This window comes from Phaethon lepturus, unplaced genomic scaffold, assembly GCF_000687285.1.
Source record: "Phaethon lepturus isolate BGI_N335 unplaced genomic scaffold, ASM68728v1 scaffold37, whole genome shotgun sequence".
Taxonomy (NCBI): domain Eukaryota; kingdom Metazoa; phylum Chordata; class Aves; order Phaethontiformes; family Phaethontidae; genus Phaethon; species Phaethon lepturus.
This window is the reverse complement of record NW_010553791.1, coordinates 111,074-128,924: the sequence shown is the minus strand read 5'-3', so window position 1 is coordinate 128,924 and position 17,851 is coordinate 111,074. Positions and strand designations below refer to the sequence as shown.

Here is a 17,851-nt window from a genome sequence, read left to right as displayed (position 1 = left end):
CCAACCTAGTGTTTCTGTGATTCTGTGAGTTGCGGGATTGTTTGGGGGGAGCTCAGAAGTGGTACGTGGTGTGCTGCATCTCCTGGCTGTGGTCGGGAACTGTGCCTGTCTGAACACTTCTCTTGGTCCTGCTGTGTGTGGCAGGACCATGACCACCATTTCATCATCTTCATCACCTTCTGAGACCTGGTGTATGTTGAGGCCTCAAATGTCGTGTGTCTGCCTGGACTGTGCGTTGCTCTGTTACTGAGAAGGAACATAAAAAGTACATGTGGGGTTGTGTTTCTTACACCAGCTGATAGCCGAGGAGCACTGCAAATGGCATCCAGTGGTCCAAGCAGCTGAAGAAAGGAGCTCCTCATCCAGAGAGCATGGTTCCCCGTGGTGTGGGAAGCTGGTCCTCCGAACACCTCCAGGCTGGAAGCACTGTTGTATGACTTGACCATGTAATTTTATGAGAGAGGCTGATCTTTCTTGTGTCTGTGTCAGAGAACAGAGGGAGCAAAACTATGGGGATAACTTCTGTTACCTGCATGCTTTACACAAAAGCAGGAATTAACTAGGACTCAACGTAGGAAGAGTAAATTGAATTTTAATCTCTGCAGCACAGCGTGTTAGCAGTTGACCTCACAGTGCTTGTGCTTGCTCATTACATGCCTTTGCAGCTCTAATAGGAGTTGTAGTGTGTGTTGCTGTGTTGGCAACAGGATGCAAAATCTCTTTAAGAACATTTTATGAATGCAAGTGGAAACTGTGATAGCTGTAAATTTTAATATCCTTACCAATTCTGCTCCTAAGTGGGCTTGTGGCATTAACTACTGTTTCAGTGGCAAGTACAAAATGCAGCCAAAATTTCTGGTCTCACTTCAGGCTGCTGCCTGAGCATTTCCAGAAGCTGCATAAAATTACCTTGCTTGTTGCGGCAGGTCTCTGTGCTGAACGATGCTTGCTAGGGATGGTTAACATCTTGCTTGCGAGTGCCAAGTCTGGATGCTGCTGTCAGGAAGTCTGTGGCGATGAAGCCCAGTACTTAGCAGTGGTTTTGGGGATGATCCGCCTGTCTGTTTTTTTTCCTGAGTGTATTCTTATGTTTGCATCCTGTAGGTCATATTGATCATGGACAGTGAAGAAATCCCGACTTTTTCGAGTCCGAAGGAGGAAACTGCGTATTGGAAAGAGCTTTCCTTGAAGTACAAACAAAGGTACCGTTGTAGATTTGCAGGCTGGATTTGGTTCTTAATGACCAGGACATTGTTTAATCTATTTCTCTGCAAGGCTACATCAAGATGGGTATTAGGTATTTTAGAAAGAATCTCTGCATTTCCAGCTTTAAATCCAGCTTTAAAATCTCCAGCCTTGTGGGAGCTGAGTGTTCCTTGCACAGTGTTACCATGCCATGAACTCCAGGCTATGTTTTGAGCATGTTTGAGCAAGCACAGAGCCCTTTTGCGATCATGTGCATTAACTTTGTATAATTAAAGTGCTGCCTTAAGTAGTATCTTGATGTTTTATCATAAGAAGGCACCTTTGGGCTTGCCTTGTATCATTACTGTTCCCTCGAGCTTCTTGTAGTTGAATTACTGGTATTAAAAATGGCTGATTTGGTGTCTGCTGCAATTTACTGAAGTGTATTATACCTCTTAGTCCAGCCTGTACCAGTGGTTTGCGTCTTTTAGGGAGCACAGGGCTTTTGGTTGTTGTCTTGAGTAATGCTGTGCTTCTTGTGGGTTTGGGGTTTGTTTGGGGTTTTTCTGGAGTGAGGGGCATTGGAGGCTCCCAGTTTATTTTCTTTGGAAAGCTTTCCTTGCATTCAGCATTGCTTGTGTGCAGTTGAGGTGAAGTCAGTTAAAGCTCTCACGACCAAAGAGCCCAAGGTGCAAGTTGCTTTTTTTGTTAGGTTTTGGTGGTTTTTGGGGGGGAGGGGGCTTGGCATGTGGAGGGGCCTGTCCACATGGAGAAACCTAAGCAGTTTTCTGTCTCTTGGCACCAGTGGATATGTTGTTTCCTAAAACCTTGTTAGTCTTCTCTGCTGCTTGCTAAGAGCTGAGCTATTATGTATGGTAGACATGCAAATTTAATAAGCAAAGTATGTGGAGAGGCTACTTCTAGTATGTAGTAACTCCCAGTAGTATAAGGTAGGTATGTGCTGGCTTCCTGCCACAGTGCTCCATAACCTTAAGATTCAAACTTGCACGCTTTTCAAGAACCTTAAATTTCCAGGTAGTGCAGAGATCCAGAAACTGTTGTTCTCTCTTAAAGTTTTTGACCAAAACCAGGTTAAATGTTAGTTTAATTAACTGACTCTGTCCTCCTAGCAGTGAAATCTGATGGAGTACAAAGTGATTGTCAGGCTCCCATGAATCCTGTAAATAGCTTTGATACAAGTTTATATTCACACATGCATTTAATGTAGCTCTTTGATGTGAGAGAATGAGTTTCCTTTTATAGCTAAGCTTAATGATGTAATTTCTCTATCTTGCCATTTTTCTCTTTCCCTTTAGAAGTCTGTAGATGACACTTAAGTACTTCAAAACTCTTTTTCAGCTTATTATTTTAAAAGAGCTGTGGATTTTGTTTTAACTTGGGAGATGCTGGATTTTCAACTGATTAAGTCCTCTCCTTACAGCTTCCAGGAAGCTCGTGAAGAGCTGGCTGAATTTCAGGAGGGAAGCAGAGAATTAGAAGCTGAGTTGGAGGCACAGCTAGTGCAAGCAGAGCAGAGGAATAGAGATTTGCAAGCAGATAACCAAAGACTGAAGTATGAAGTGGAAACATTAAAGGTAGGTATTTTCTGTAATAGCATTGCCTCTTCTTACAGATGTGTCTTGGATCTCATTTTAGATTGTCTTGGTCACTGAATATCCAAATGAAGTAAAGGAGTTGTCTGTTTAAGATGCAGACTTGAATATGGCATGTACTCCAAATAAGGCCAGCAACTTACCAGGGAAATTTCTGGCAGAATTTTTCTGGTTTACATCATGAAACTCTTGTCATGGAGTTTGTGCTCGGTTGTTTGAATTCTCTAGGCTTTGCCAAGTAATAGCTTTATTAGTTACACAGGCAACATCAGCATAGCAACAGGGCAGACAACACAAGTATGTTTTGTCAGACCCCTGTGTTATCATCTTGCTTTGCATACTAGTTTTTTCACCTAGAAGGTCTCCTTGGTTTTATGAGACCTTAAAGAAAGCTGAAGATGGGTGATTTGTGCACATCTTTCAGAGAGAATCTCTTAATTCTTTCTTAGCACCCGTATCTGTGGAGACAGGAATTGCATAAGGGTCTGCATGTGCAGAAGGTGACTTTTAATTGATGCGTCTACGTTAACAAGTTCTTGCCTCTTTTCGGATCTTGGAAAAGCATCCTTTTTGGTAGTCTTGGTTGATTTTAGTGGAGGCAAAGGTTGGAAATAGTTTATGGAATTAGTTGTTTGCGTATCCAGTCCCAGCTGTATCTGTAAGGTCAGTACATGTTTTATAAGGCCAGTAGTTTTTCCATAAGCCCCTCTCTGTACCCTCAGAGCTGGTGAGAGTGTGTTTGGGAATGAATTCTTCCAGTCTTTTGAAGATGAGCTTGTAGACCTGGAGTCCTGTAACAATTTCAGTGTCTCTCATTTTTGCTAATGGAGATGTCAGACAAGTTCTGGAAACAGTGTGGCTATTGTCGAGGGAGAGGCACTGACGGGGAGGCTGTGCAGTTAGGTTTCTCTCTGGCTTCTGAGATGTTTGAGGCTGCAGAGCAGCTGTCAGTGCAGGCTGTTGGGAACAGATGCAGGGATGCATCTCTGAGGAGCCAGCTGTGTTGTGGCAAGATGTCTGTGCACAATGCAGTGTTTGTGATTTTACTTTCTGTCCAATTCTGATGTTGAGAGCATGTTCCTTCTACCTCTCCAGCTTTTGCTCTCTATTACCAGCAATCCCACACCAGCAGACTGCAGCGAGTATGTCACTTTCTTTGTCCCATTTTACTACTGATGACTTGGAGAGCGTATGTGACTGATATCTTGCTACTTCTTTCTTTCAGGAGAAACTGGAGCACCAGTATGCACAAAGTTACAAGCAAGTGTCATTGTTGGAGGATGACCTGAGCCAGACACGGGCCATTAAAGATCAGCTGCATAAGTATGTGAGGGAGCTGGAGCAGGCCAACGATGACTTGGAACGTGCAAAGAGGTGAAGGCTGCAAACCTCTTCTTTCCTTAAAGTTTTAACGAGATCTTTTCTTTGCTACTCAGATTGATCATTTTCTTATTCTTTAAAAGGGAAAATAATGCACACCCAAAAAACCCCCAAACGAACCCCAAGACACTTGATTCTTTGAACAGTGCAGTTTAGCCTTGGAGTTCACCTCCATCAGCTGGTAGCATTACGTTACAGCAAGGAAGGCAAGGGGACCGAGGTGCTTCGTGCTCCTGTGAGAAACAAGCAGCACAAGCAAGTGCGGAGCAAGCCAGGCCAGAGCGCTGCTTTTGATACTACCAGCTAGGTGACTCTTATATTTGTGATCCTTGTAGCTCAAAGCCCCTTTGAAGTAAGAAGCTAATATTTTACATAGTCCCTTTTAAATAAAACAGGCCAAAGGAGTCTCTTCTTCCCTTGCATACCAGCTTAATGACTGTAGGGAACAAATGTGTCCTGTATAAGTGCATAAAATGAACAGGCTGCTGTTAGAAACACCCAGTTTTGGAGTAGGTCATGCTTCCGTTTTGCTGAATGGGAATTTTGCCATTGATTCAGTGGGACCAGGAATGAGCCTCTGGCTATCTGGCAAAAAGATCTGAGAGCTGAGGCCCTGTTTCCCCAAGACTCTTAACCTCATGACTTAACTTTCGACACGCATGAGTTACCCACTGAAATCATGGAACGAATTGGGTCTTAGGTAATAGCCCAGTGCCCTGCTTTCTGCACTCGCTGGGCTGTTGCCTGACCAGAGCTCTGGAGCGTACAGCACCGCCTGAGCTAATGCACTGGTTAAATATATGGCTTTGGAGCATGGCTTGGGAAAAATGGAGATGGGCGTGCTGGATTGGCTCTTCCCGGCTCTTTGTTATGTCCCTGAGAGCCAGATGCTATCATGTTCTTTTCATCTTATTCCCCTGCTTCTTTGGAGTTTATTAGTCTTTTCTAAGAAGCATTTCCATAGCTTTCAAATGACTAACTTGAATGTAGACCCTGCTAACATTTTTCCTCTATTATGTTTTTGAATGCGCTTTTATGTTAGCTGAGCTGAAGAACCTAATATTCTGGATTTTGTTTCTAGGGCAACAATAGTTTCATTGGAAGACTTTGAACAAAGGCTGAACCAGGCTATTGAGAGAAATGCATTTTTAGAAAGTGAACTGGATGACAAGGAATCATTGCTAGTTTCTGTACAGAGATTAAAGGATGAAGCAAGAGGTATGGCTTGCTTGATTAGTTCTGTGTCTTGGTACATTGTTGGCTTGCTAACAGAGACGTGTAGCAACCAAAGCTCATGTTTATAGAAAGCCTCACATAATGAGAACTGATGCGTAATCTAAGTATTAGGTATCACTTACTAACAGTATGTTCTCTATTCTTTGTATATCCAGTGTAGTTAAAAATTTCCTCAGGTAGGGCAAAATTAATATTAGGTTCATTCAGGATTTTTAACCCAAGTGAGTACAAAAATATTATGTGCCGCAGATGTAATAGACTTGAGGAAGGGTGCTTCAAAAGTTCCTACTCGCTGTGGGTTTGTGCCCTTTTTATAGGAAGGGAAAGCATGGGAAATTACAGGGAAATACATGATAAATGATTAAATACCTTAAAAAAACCCTGTCTTCTGTGTTCCTTCTAAACCTCTTGGAAATTGCCTGGTTTATTTAAGATATTCCAGCAAGACTGTGGTTAGACCTGTGGGATCAGAGATTTTTGGGCTGGTGTTCTGGGCTGTGATTAGGAGTTGGGAATTCCCCAATGGATTTCACATTGAGGATGCTGTGGAAGCATTTTGTAATGGTTGGTGGAAGCTGATTTTTCTGAGAGTGGGGATGATCTGCTCGTAAGCCTATGCCTGCCATTAATGTAGTTTAGAGATTAGTGGTTTTCAACTTTGTCTCCCAGGAGAAGATTCCTAAAATAATTCCTTGGTTACAGCCTAGATCTGAGTGTAAGACAACAGACTTGACAGCAGGCTGGGATTTTTTGTTGTTCTCCTTTGTGAACCTCTTTGAACAAAGTTTGTGCCCCACAAATTGAAAGCCTCTATTGGAAGCATAGTGTTTTTTATAATAAATGTGAAAAGGGACATTAAGTACTTTCTGAGGAAATATATGTATTGAAGTTTGGATAAGGGCGATAATACTGGAAAAAACAGCAAAAAAACCTATGGACTGTTCTCGAGAACACTGGAATAATCAGTAAAAAAGACATCTTGTTTCTTGGAAACTTTTAGCATTGCTTAGGGTAGCAAAGCTACATGTTATTCCCCCTGACAGCAAGCAGGAACACTAGCCCCTAAAAGGATTGATACGGTGTTAAACTCAAATATAATGTTTCTGATTGAACAGCCACAGTTCCTCTTCCAGGAGCCCAAACAGATTTTCATTTCAGCTGTGCTGTTTTACATAAAATCAGTTCTAAATTTTTATGATAACTTGAAAGCCATAATGTGCAACTAATTTTCTCTTGCACGTTATACCAAATGGAAGCAAGGAAAAAGAGGTCTGTGAAAGATAAAGTTGCTCGACCCAAAAAGGAACCACCCTCTTGTAATATATTGTTTATTTGCATCTAGTCCCTTCTAAGGATTTTATAGATTGATTGCTGGATGCCATTTGTAGCAAATGTATGTGAAAATGGAAGGGCGTGAGAATAAAACACAGGTTTCCTAATCTCCAGTCTTCTTCCGTGTCGCTGGGACTACCCAGATACAACCCTTTGGCTGTCTTTGGCTAGTGTGGAGTCTTCTGGATTATTAACTGGAAGAATAATGTGGGGAATTGGAAACAAAAGAATAGGTCATTCCTCCCTTTTTCCAACCTCTGTTTGAGCAGGAGCTTCATGTAGTTCAGCATCTTCCAGGAGCCCAAACAGATTTTCATTTCAGCTGTGCTGTTTTACATAAAATCAGTTCTAAATTTTTATGATAACTTGAAAGCCATAATGTGCAACTAATTTTCTCTTGCACGTTATACCAAATGGAAGCAAGGAAAAAGAGGTCTGTGAAAGATAAAGTTGCTCGACCCAAAAAGGAACCACCCTCTTGTAATGTATTGTTTATTTGCATCTAGTCCCTTCTAAGGATTTTATAGATTGATTGCTGGATGCCATTTGTAGCAAATGTATGTGAAAATGGAAGGGCGTGAGAATAAAACACAGGTTTCCTAATCTCCAGTCTTCTTCCGTGTCGCTGGGACTACCCAGCCTCTTCAGCCTGCCCTTTTAACTTTTCGAGACATGAAGAAACCAGATACAACCCTTTGGCTGTCTTTGGCTAGTGTGGAGTCTTCTGGATTATTAACTGGAAGAATAATGTGGGGAATTGGAAACAAAAGAATAGGTCATTCCTCCCTTTTTCCAACCTCTGTTTGAGCAGGAGCTTCATGTAGTTCAGCCTGTAGTCCAGCAGGCATTTGTGAGCAGCTACAGTTTTTGTAACGCACTTTCCGTGGGGCCCACGCTGCAGGTGGGGACAACTGCCGAGGCTCAGCCACCTGCCGTGCCCGCTGGGGCCGCGCAGCGCTCTGCGCTGGGGAGGGCTCTGTTTGCGGCCGCCCCGCTCCCAGCTGTGACGGGCGGTGATGGTATTGGGTTGTGACGGCTCTGCGGTGGGGGTCCTCGCTGCTGGAGAAAGCCAGCAGCAGGCAGTTAATGCACTGCTGTAAAGTGTCTTCTCCTCTTCCCTCCCAAATGAACAGGGAGCGTTTGTTAGAGAAATCAGTCAGCAATACGTGTGGGGTTTTTTCTTCTTTCAACCCTCAGACTTACGGCAAGAGCTGGCAGTACGGGAGAGGCAACAAGAAGTCACACGAAAGTCAGCGCCCAGTTCTCCAACTCTAGACTGTGAAAAGATGGATTCAGCTGTCCAAGCGTCTCTCTCCTTGCCAGCTACACCCGTTGGAAAAGGATCAGAAAATAGTTTTCCTTCCCCAAAAGGTATAATTCATAGAAACTGTGTCTAGTTGTTTGGCAGTATGTTCAGCATGTTAACAATTTCAGACCAGGTGCTTATTAGTGAACTTGAAGTAAATGTCGGTACATGTGGATCCCACGTGCATTGCATAATGTGTGTTTAAATCCTGGGGCAGCATCAGGTGCGTTTAAGGAGTATAATGAGTAAATAGCATGGAAAAGAAGGACAGTGAAGCTTAGATACTGCTTGGGGGGGCAGGGGTTTGCACTCTGCAGTAGATCCCTGCAGTCAAGCACTGAAGACATTTGGGATTGCAGGAAAGTGCGGTGACTGCTTTTTCTGCTTAAATGTGGAGTAGCAGTGGTGAGTAAACAGTTCGGCAGTAATTCAAACACTCTAGACTGCCTCTGTTACAACACATGCTTTTCAGGGGTCCTGTTTTCTCTGTGAGGCAGCAGGATGTTAGGCCAGTCCCCTTCCCCATCTGGACAATCACAAGGATTAATACATTATTTTTCAAATTAGAAAGAGTAGATTCCAGAGGAAGCTCTGGCTGGATTAGATGGATTGCAGGCAATAGCCTTGCAGATGGAGAGTGCATGAACTCTGTGTGTAGGTCTAATGGGAAAGAGAGCAGTGGAGAGGAGTTAAACTTTTTTCTTTTTCCATGGCTAGTGATCATGTAGTCTGTGTGTCACTGTGGGGTAATTGTTTGAATAGTCTGTAGCAGGATTTTAGATGTACCTTTTTATGTAGAAGTTGATTTACTTAAAAATAAAAAAGAACAGTGGAGCAGTGGAGTATTCAGTAAAATGTGTCTGTGTTTGCAGCTATACCAAACGGATTTGGTACCAGCCCCCTTACACCTTCTGCTAGAATATCTGCACTCAACATTGTGGGAGATCTGTTACGGAAAGTGGGGGTGAGTGCTCTGAACTGAAGTATTCCTGGCTCTGTGCTGCTGTCACTGAGCTTTCGTCCCTGTGCGCAATTACAACAAAGCCTTGGCCCATGCTGAGTACGTGAGGTAGTTTCCAAATCATCCACGTTCAGTGTTTAGTATGTGTTAACGTTTGGGGTTTTTTTAATTTATCTTGATTTGTAAAGCATGTTACTAAGGTTCTGATGCCAAGTTTGGGTGATGAAATTAACGTTTGGAGTAAAAAGTGTCTCAAGCGCTTTGGTATATGGGTTTAGACACTGTCAGCCTTCAAACGGGGCCTGCGGCTTCCTCTCTAATGAGACCGAGATGCAGAACTGGACCTCAGACTCTGAGTGCCTCCTGCACAGTTACTGTATGTCATGGGAGGGGAGCCGAGATCACGCTGCCAGTGTCTCCTCTTGTGCTTGGGGAGATCTGCAACAGCTGCTGAAGATGGACGAAAACGTAGAAACCTTTGATAAGAAAGTGAGAAAATAAAGCAGGAGAAAGCAAATGTTCCCATCTGTAGTTGATGGGGAAGTGAAATGCGTGAGCCATTAAAGAGATTACCACTATAAGCAGGGAAGAAGTGGTTTAAACATCTGTACAGTGTTCTTTACGATGCCAGGCTTTCCAGTTGAATGAAGACAAGACTTTTGAGTTATGAGAAGTTGTTGACGTGCCTCAGTGGTTGCATTTCAAGTGGAAGCGTGGATAGCCTCTATGTCTAGCCTCTAGCGCTGGCCTTCCTCTGTCTCTTGTGGTTAACACTGACAACGGCAATAGCTGCAGTGGAGACAGTTGTTTTAGCAAAGTTTGAAATTAAAAATTATCTCGTTGCTCACATTTGGAGCCAGTGAGCTTGTAGTCAATTTGAAAGGGCAGCAGGATGACTCGGGGTTACGAAGTGACATGTTTAAAATGGGATCATTGTGAGTAAGAGTCTGCAGGGGATTTAGGGAGCTTAATGACAATCCCCTGTGATTACTCTGCAAGGACAGGAACTGCCAAATAAGCATGCTTCTTCCCCAGCCTGCTCTTAGACACGCGCTCTGCCACTGCTGCAAAATCCCAGCTCACGCATTCGTTTAGTAACAATTACAGGATGTTCAGGATTTCTTTACATTTCGCTACTCATAGGATGCCTCATCCCAAGCCTTAGACTCCCTTTCTCTGCAAGAAGTTTTCCCCTCAGCTTTCTTGCTTGCAGCTGAGACAGGGAGTCACTTGGCACAGGTCACACAGGCTATTTCCAGCTGATAGGTGCTTTGAGACCGAGAGGCAGTTATCTATATCTGCCTATGTAGTCCCTAAGTAAGCTTACATGGATTTCTAGAAGAAGACTGTGTCTTCTTCAAGAAGATGCTCACTTACTTGTGATAGCATGTCAGTGCCTAACTAATGGAATATTTTCCTGTGTGGAGCAGGACCAAACCCCACGTGTGGGGAGATGAGTTTGTGTCTCCAGTGTATGCATTTGCAAGTGTGTGAATGCCCCCATGCACAGGGTGGGTGTAACAAATAGTTGCAAGGAGTTTCTGCTAGGCCAGACAGATACTCAAGTTAAGCCTCAGTTTGTGACAGACAGCAGAAGGGGCAGGTGATGTTCTGAAGTGAAGGAGAGAATGAGGATTTTGGTCTCCCTCCTGCCAGGAGTCAGTGGATAAAGCAGAGATTGTCACCTTTTACAGGGGAAAAAGATCTCACCAGGCTTGCTTGGAAGTAGTAGAGATGAGGTACAGACCACGGACACAGGCTTAGCTGCTGCCTTTGATTCCTCCTCCTGATGCTGTGGCTGTAGCACCTCTTGTTCTAAAGCATATCAGTGGGGCTTAAGAAACTGGCTTTGTTTTGCAGGCCAAGAATAAGAAAGAAATGATAGATGACATTGTCTTGGGGGGGGGCGGGGGCGGGAAATCAACTTTCCAAATACGCAGTCCCTCCCAAAACTTGAGGATTCTGCCTTAGGCTCTGTCTTAGTCTTCTGATTAGTTTGTGCCAGCCTTATTGCAGCTGTTGAAGCAAGAAGTTTTGGTAACTTCTGCTAGGAGTTGGCTGCTTTATTTTAGGTAATTAATTGAGAGTTGATATCGTCTAAAATCTGAGCTGCAATGGAACTGAGTCATGCCTGGCAGTCTGCATCAGTATCTTGCTGTGTGGGTTTCCTTTGCGGTTGGGTGACGGAGAAAATGACAGCTTTGTTCCCATTTAGTTCAGTTTTTGCCAAAGGCGATCACACTGGGGTCCTGATCATGGTGATTTTGGGGTTATGACAAAGCCTGAACTTGAGCAGCAAAATACTTTCTCTTAATGCTATTACTTTTTTGACTTTTTTTTTCCCTTTCACAGGCCTTAGAATCCAAATTAGCTGCTTGCAGAAATTTTGCAAAGGACCAGGCATCACGGAAATCCTACATTTCAGGGAATGTTAACAGTGGCATGATGAACAGCAATGGCACAAAGTACCCTCATCCAGGGCATACTTCTTTCTTTGACAAAGGGTAAGAGAGGATGTATTTTTGCCCTGAAGGGGAGTGAGTGCATTTCATGACGCTACTTGGAGCAGAAGTTTTTCTTGGCTTGTCTTTAGCCCACCACAGCTTTCATGCTATAGAACAGTTAATTTGTGGAGCCAAAGCCTCAAGGGGACAGGGAAGGTGGCAGTGCTGATTTCTGTAATGCAAAGAGAAAAGCAAGCATGATTGTCTCTTAGCTGGTAGGATGTCAGTGCCTGTTGTGTCCCTCTGCTGCCTGTCTCTCAGCAGCTGCATCTCAGGTAATGCAAAAACCCCGGGCAGCAAACCTGCTAGTGAACTGAACGTGCCCTTTGAGAGGATTGCAAGTAAATAGTGATGGAGTTGCCATAGCTACTGGCATGCTATGGGGAAGTACATTAACTGCAGATCTGGAGATTCCCTTGGTGAGAACAGCTGAGTGCAGGCAGAAAATGCTCACTTGAAGGGTGGTACCGTTTGCTCTACTTCCCCCTCTATTAGGGGAAAAGAAAACCTCATTAACTGTGTAATTCTGGCTGATTGAGGGGACAACTGCCTCTGTGCTGGCTGTGCTGTGTGTCAGCCCTGAAGCCAGAAACTGCTTCCACAGGAGAAACTACCCCACGTGTCTCCTGTGACTTGCCCGTGGTCAGAGCTTCCTCTTCAGCAGCAGGATTTTCACACTGTCCCTCGTAGCGCAGGACACCATGGTTGTATGAGCAGCCCTGAGGAGCAGGGCAAAAATCACAGTGCTCCTCCAGTCTTAGCACGGTGGTACTGTGAGTTTTGCTTGGTGTCACTGTGCAAAACACCCTCCATACTCCCTGCACGGTGGTGGTCTTCCATGCTAAACCTCAAGCCAGTGCAATTTAATGCTAATATTCAGCACATTCTCAATCCAGACTTTATGTTAGAGAATTAAATGAGCTGTTACCAACCTAAAGAGCACTATATAGACAGCAGGCAAGCTGGGCTGCCTGCAGTCATCCTCAATCCTCGTTTGAGCTGAATCGTGTTGCTACGTGGGTAGTAGGGCAAGTTGCATCTTAGAAACAGTTAATCAAGAATTTGTAGAGCCCCTGTTGTTTGCTGCTTTTGGGAAGGAAGAGTTCAGAGACTTAACAAAGTCAGTGTCCTGTGCAAATTGGGCAGACTTGTGGGTAGTCTGTGTGCTGCTGGGCTGACTGGGGTCTGCGCATCACCGCGGCAGTGCGCACGCCGGCAGTGCGCAGGCTGCGTTTCAGGTGTGAGCTGTCAGGGGAGTTGCTAGGCAGAGATTATAGCTGATCTGAGGAGGCAGCATGGCTATATTGAGTTGTGGTGTGACGAATAAGCTGATTGCTGCGTGGGGTGGGGGTCACTTTTAATTATCCAGATTGACATCACACTTGTTATCTGGGCTGGCTGCCTGGAGCTAGGAGCAGGTTGTAGCTGAAAAAGTCTTAGAAATCCATCTTCCTGAAGGGTAACTTCTACAGCAGAGTTGGAGGATGTTAGTGGGCTAGAAAAGGGGATGGAAATGACTGATGTGCTTATCTGCAAGTCGTTGGAGATCTGTGCACAGCCCTGCTGTCCTGTCCCTCTCCTCTGCACCTCCGCACGCTGTTGGCAGCGGGGCTGGTGGCCCATGCCACTACGCTGGCTCCTGCTCCGCCTTGCTGCCCCGTTGAGGTCTGTGCATGCCGGGGGTGATCACAGTGTCTGTGCTGTGTACAGGTCTCCATGGCTGCTATGTAAAACCTGTATAATTCTGCCTGCACATGTAAGCTAAACCAAGCTGTTACCTCAGTGAGGTCAGCCCCGTCATGCCGCACCAGCCGAGCTCCTGGCCGCGCTGACATGCGTCGCTGGCAGGCATCAGATCCAGTGTGCTGTGGTGGCTGGGCACGAGGGGCTGAGTCAAGGCATGCCCTTTCTTCTCGCCTCTCCTTCTCTCTCTTCAGACCCTCTACTCTCCTCCCTTGCCCCTAATTGTTGCTGCAGCCTGAAACAGCCACGTGTGATCATAGATCTGACCCACTCTGCAACCACTGCCTAAAGAACAGCCAATTGTTGGGTGGTGGGATTGGGGCAGAGGTAACTCAGCCACATCATTACAGATCCATTTAATTTCCTTCCTCTGCCATTTTGTTGGTTAGAAGGTTTGACAAGTCTCCATCTCCCATCAAACACCTGCTCTTTGCTTGGAGAGTGGAGCTGTGCAGGCAACTGAAGGCAGCAATAGGCAGGAGCTGGCATAGGGGACCATGGCTTTAGGGAAGGCCTGGAGGACAGCTGGGCTTGCACCAAAGCTTTGCTGGAGAACTGGAAGAGTTAGGACTGACTTACCTACTTTTTTAAAACTCAACAACTTCTGATGTAAAATTAGTTTCCTGCAGACTTGTTCCTTCAGGAACATGCTGTTTCTGTCCAGATGCCAGGGCATGGCAGAACAGCACCTGAGGATGTTCTCAGATACATACTTGTTTTTTTGCTGTTGTAGTTGTTCTTAACTGGTTATTAACTTGGATCCAGTTGGGGAACAAAATAGCTCTGACCTTGATGGGCTCCACAGAGGCCTGGCACTTGAACAGCAGAGCTGAGACAGCATGTGAGCCAACATGGGGTGTTTGTTCCTCGGGGCATTATCTTGTTCACTGCTCCCCTTCCTACACTCTTGAATGTCAAAGTCTTTGTAGGTGATGTTTACTCTTAGGTTACTTTTGTGAATCTGTTGGGGTTTGTTTTAATAAAAGAAGCTAAAGTTTGAATGTGAGAAGTGCCTCTGCTTGCAAACTTTTAGCAGTCCCATGAAGCATGTAGGTATATTTACAGCAGACACTGTTAAGCACAGCCCTGATCGTGATACATCGGGCTGTGAAATCAGGGTCTTCTTTCTGTTCCCTAGTCCACCTTATAAAAAAAGTTTCCCTGGAAAGAGGGAACTGTGGGTGACTCAGATGCAGGTGAGTAATCCCATGTCCTGTAACGTGCTTTGCAATGCTCTAGGCTTATCTCTGGGTCACATGCTTGCAGCCGTGGAGCGTGGTGGGAGTGCTGCTTGTCGCTGAAACAGGGCTCCTTGCCTGCCCGTGCAGAGCAGAGCCTCATTATGCAGAGGTCAAAGAGGAGAGGTCTGCTGAGGTTTAGTTTAACACCTTTCCTTTGCCCCATTTCTTGCATCCAGGGTTATGCCCAAGAATGTCTTTATTGTGTGCATAAACTGTTTCAATTTTTCTCCACTAGGCGTGAAAAGGTCATATTCCCCACCTTGGTCATGGGTAAATGAATTCATTTGCAATGATAAGCTGCATGCCTTTTAACTTGGTGCTTGGAGGTGCAGAGTTGGTGGTTGTGCTAACTGCATGAGGTAGTTCTCTTAGCATTACAAACTAATAGTCCATGATCAAAGCCTGAGACTATAATCTCTCTCTTTCTCCTTACTTTAGATAAACTTCTCTGGTGCTGTGACCTGTTGCAACCATAAGATTGAATGCTGCTTGCTTTCTTGATCTAATTAATACTTCTTCAAATACATGCATGTTTCTGATTGAATCGGTCAAATCAGAGATACGCGATGAAGTAGCGCTGCTGTTAATGTAGTTAATTTTGAAAGTTAGTTTGCCCTTTGGACATGTTTTTCCTTCAAGACCTTGTTGGCTATCGGCTTGCCGATGCTCGATTGCCGTGGTTCTGGCTAATGGGAAGGCAAACAAAGGCACAGATGTGCTGGGAGCCAGCCAGGGTTGCAGAGCAGGGGGAGAGGACAGCGCGGTCTGAAGTGTGTGGGTCAAGACAGCGGCGCTCCCGCTCAGTGTCACTGTCCCTGCCTGGCACAGCTGTGCCAGCGGGAAGCACTGGGGTGGCATGGTGGTGCCAGAAGGGCTGCGCAGGTACCGGCGTCATGGGTCTGCAGGAGGGGATCCTGTAGTGCAGGGGCTTGGTGCAGGCACCACCTGCAGCAACTAAGGGTTGGACTTGTCTCGCCTATGGGCCTGTCGAGGGAGCCTGGAGGGTTCCCCAAACTGTCAAAAAGTGCAGGTCCCTACCAGCCTAATCTGCCATAGCCTTGTCCCCATCCTCGTCCTTACATCTCCATGCTGGGTGTTCCTCTACGTCCTTGTGCTGCTGCAGGGCACAGCAAGTGGTGTGTTTTAAAGCACTGACCTGCCTGAAAACTCACTTTTCCTCGTTTTCTTGTGGGGCCAGTCTATAAGTGTGCTTTGACCATATCCATTTATTCCTCAGGCTGGGCTATTCGGCTGCAGGAGAATCTTCCGAGGTTTTGTTGAATACTTAGAGTTGCGAGAGTCTTGGAGATAAGGTGAAAAGTACAAAATACAGCTTGAAATAAAGATTAATAAGTAAAAAAATCTATCTTTAGCAGTCACAAGGCAGAGAGGGCAGTTGGAAATGGGCACAAAGTCCACACCACTGTAGGGACAGGCAGTCAGAAACATCCACCAGAAACCACTGCAGGGCATGTTTCCAGCAGGAACTGGTGCTTTTGGCTCCCTTTGAAGCACCCCGGAGCCCAGTTTCTCAGGAAGCCCAGAGCAAGGGCACAGCACAGGCCCCATAGAGCACATCAGGTCTGAGGGATGGGGAAACAAGGCAGAAGCAGGAGGCAAATGATCTGGCTGGGATTAATCACCGCGAGCAGGTTTGTGGGCCATTGGGCAGCATCAGCTCTGTGCAGCAGCCCCGCATGTGTGCCAGGCCTGGGCAGAGTGGCCGAAGGCTGGAGCAGCGCATGTGCTCCTCTCGGCGCTGTCTGAGACCTTGGAGATCGAGCACAAGGGCTTCTCTTCCCAGATCCCTCCTGGGCGGTTAGGCAGGAGTTGTCCTGCGCTTTTTATTTATTATTTTTTACAGTTGCTCTGTTTAACATGTTTTATTTTTCTTTAGCTCTGTTTCTAACTGCAGTAATGCTGTTTTCTTTCCCTTTTTTGTGCATTTTCATGTTACCAACAGAAATCCATAGCTGGGTGAGACCTCAGTAAGCTCAGCCATAATGCCAGCGTTCAGTATCCCCCCAGTTGCCGCTACTATTTGAAACTTTTTCCTGTACCCCACTTACTGAACCGGCTTTCTGCAAATCAAAGCCTCTGCTTTATCTCTATTTCTGCTCCAGGGGCAAGTTTGGGTGGCAGGATGCAATAAGCAATGCAGGTAACGGACTCCAGGAGCTGATCCTGGGAGAGGGTGCCACAAAAGACTCACTCTATATTAGGAAAAATTTCTTTACTGAGAGGGTGATCAAGCATTGGAACAAGCTGCCCAGGGAGGTGGTGGAGTCACCATCACTGGAAGTGTTCAAAAAACGTGTAGATGTGGCACTGCGGGACATGGTTTAGTGGGCACAGTGGTGTTGGGTTGGTGGTTGGACTTGATGATCTTAAAGGTCTTTTCCAACCTTAATGATTCTGTGATTCTGTGAAAACAGCACACTGTGCTGCCTTCTTGCTCTCTTTTTTTCTTTTAATTGGCAAACAATCACGAAACCTCAAAAAGGCATGTAAACGGGGTTTCTCTCTTTTCCATCTTCAGCAGAAAGCCTGCTTGTGTCCCCCTTGTGCATTGCAGCGCCGTCAGCACTCCCCGTCCTGCGCTGGTTAACACTTGTAACACTTCACACTTACAGCACTTACCATTTTGCTGCCCTGGCTCTGTGACGGGGCTTGGTCTCCCTTCTTGTCTCAGGCTTCACTGGATCGTTCGCACCACGGATCGTTTAGGCAGAGTTATGTCATGTCCATGTGGCATCTGTGCTGAGTGCCTGACGGCTGCATGGCTTCTGGCCGCCTTCGTGTACCTCTGGGAGGTGGAGAAGGGCACCCGGGCTCCTAAACGTGCGTGTCAGCCGGAGCGGAGCGGGGTTAGACATGCGTTGCTGCCTGCCTGCGGAGGCAGGCCTGTTGGATGGCGACGACTGCAGGGAGGCTTCTCACCACAGGCAGAGCTTGGGTGCTGGAAACCCAGTTTGGGAGCAGCTGGTGCCCCAGAAATAGCAATATTTGAGAAGCTTATAGTGCTTGATTTGGCCCGTCCCTGGTGTAGCGCCATGCACTAACGCCACGTGTTGGGTTTTGATTCAGATACGTCATGTCAGGAAGGCAGATAGGCACGGAGGTGCCTGGTGGTGGGGAAGGCAGCTGGCTTGGTGACGAGGGTTTGGGCACCGCGGGGCCGTAGCCCCTTCTGCCCAGCCACGTGCGGTGCTGCGGGGGATCGCTGGGCTGCAAGGACAGGCTGCGTGGGGAGCGGTGGCACTTCCTATGGGCTTGAAAGGGATCAGTTGTCCTTCCCAGCCTGTCCCGCTGTGCTGTGCTGGAGGCGGCATGACCAGGAGGTCCTGGTG

At 46.0% G+C, this 17,851-nt stretch overlaps 1 protein-coding gene across 2 annotated transcripts in view; it reads left to right on the top strand.

Annotated features, from left to right (window-relative positions):
- Positions 1 to 1,096: 1,096 nt before the first annotated feature.
- Positions 1,097 to 17,851, top strand: part of NDEL1 (nudE neurodevelopment protein 1-like 1) — a 19,255-nt gene continuing 2,500 nt past the window's right edge. The window contains exons 1-8 of one of the 2 annotated variants that reach the window (XM_010291619.1): positions 1,097 to 1,202; positions 2,627 to 2,780; positions 4,024 to 4,172; positions 5,260 to 5,396; positions 7,944 to 8,117; positions 8,925 to 9,016; positions 11,366 to 11,517; positions 14,737 to 14,779. In XM_010291619.1, the coding sequence (XP_010289921.1) occupies positions 1,117 to 1,202; positions 2,627 to 2,780; positions 4,024 to 4,172; positions 5,260 to 5,396; positions 7,944 to 8,117; positions 8,925 to 9,016; positions 11,366 to 11,517; positions 14,737 to 14,779 (987 nt within the window). In that variant the 5' untranslated portion in view covers positions 1,097 to 1,116. Of the gene's footprint in view, positions 1,203 to 2,626; positions 2,781 to 4,023; positions 4,173 to 5,259; positions 5,397 to 7,943; positions 8,118 to 8,924; positions 9,017 to 11,365; positions 11,518 to 14,736; positions 14,780 to 17,851 lie in introns of those variants that run through there. The other variant, XM_010291617.1, reaches the window with a different exon arrangement.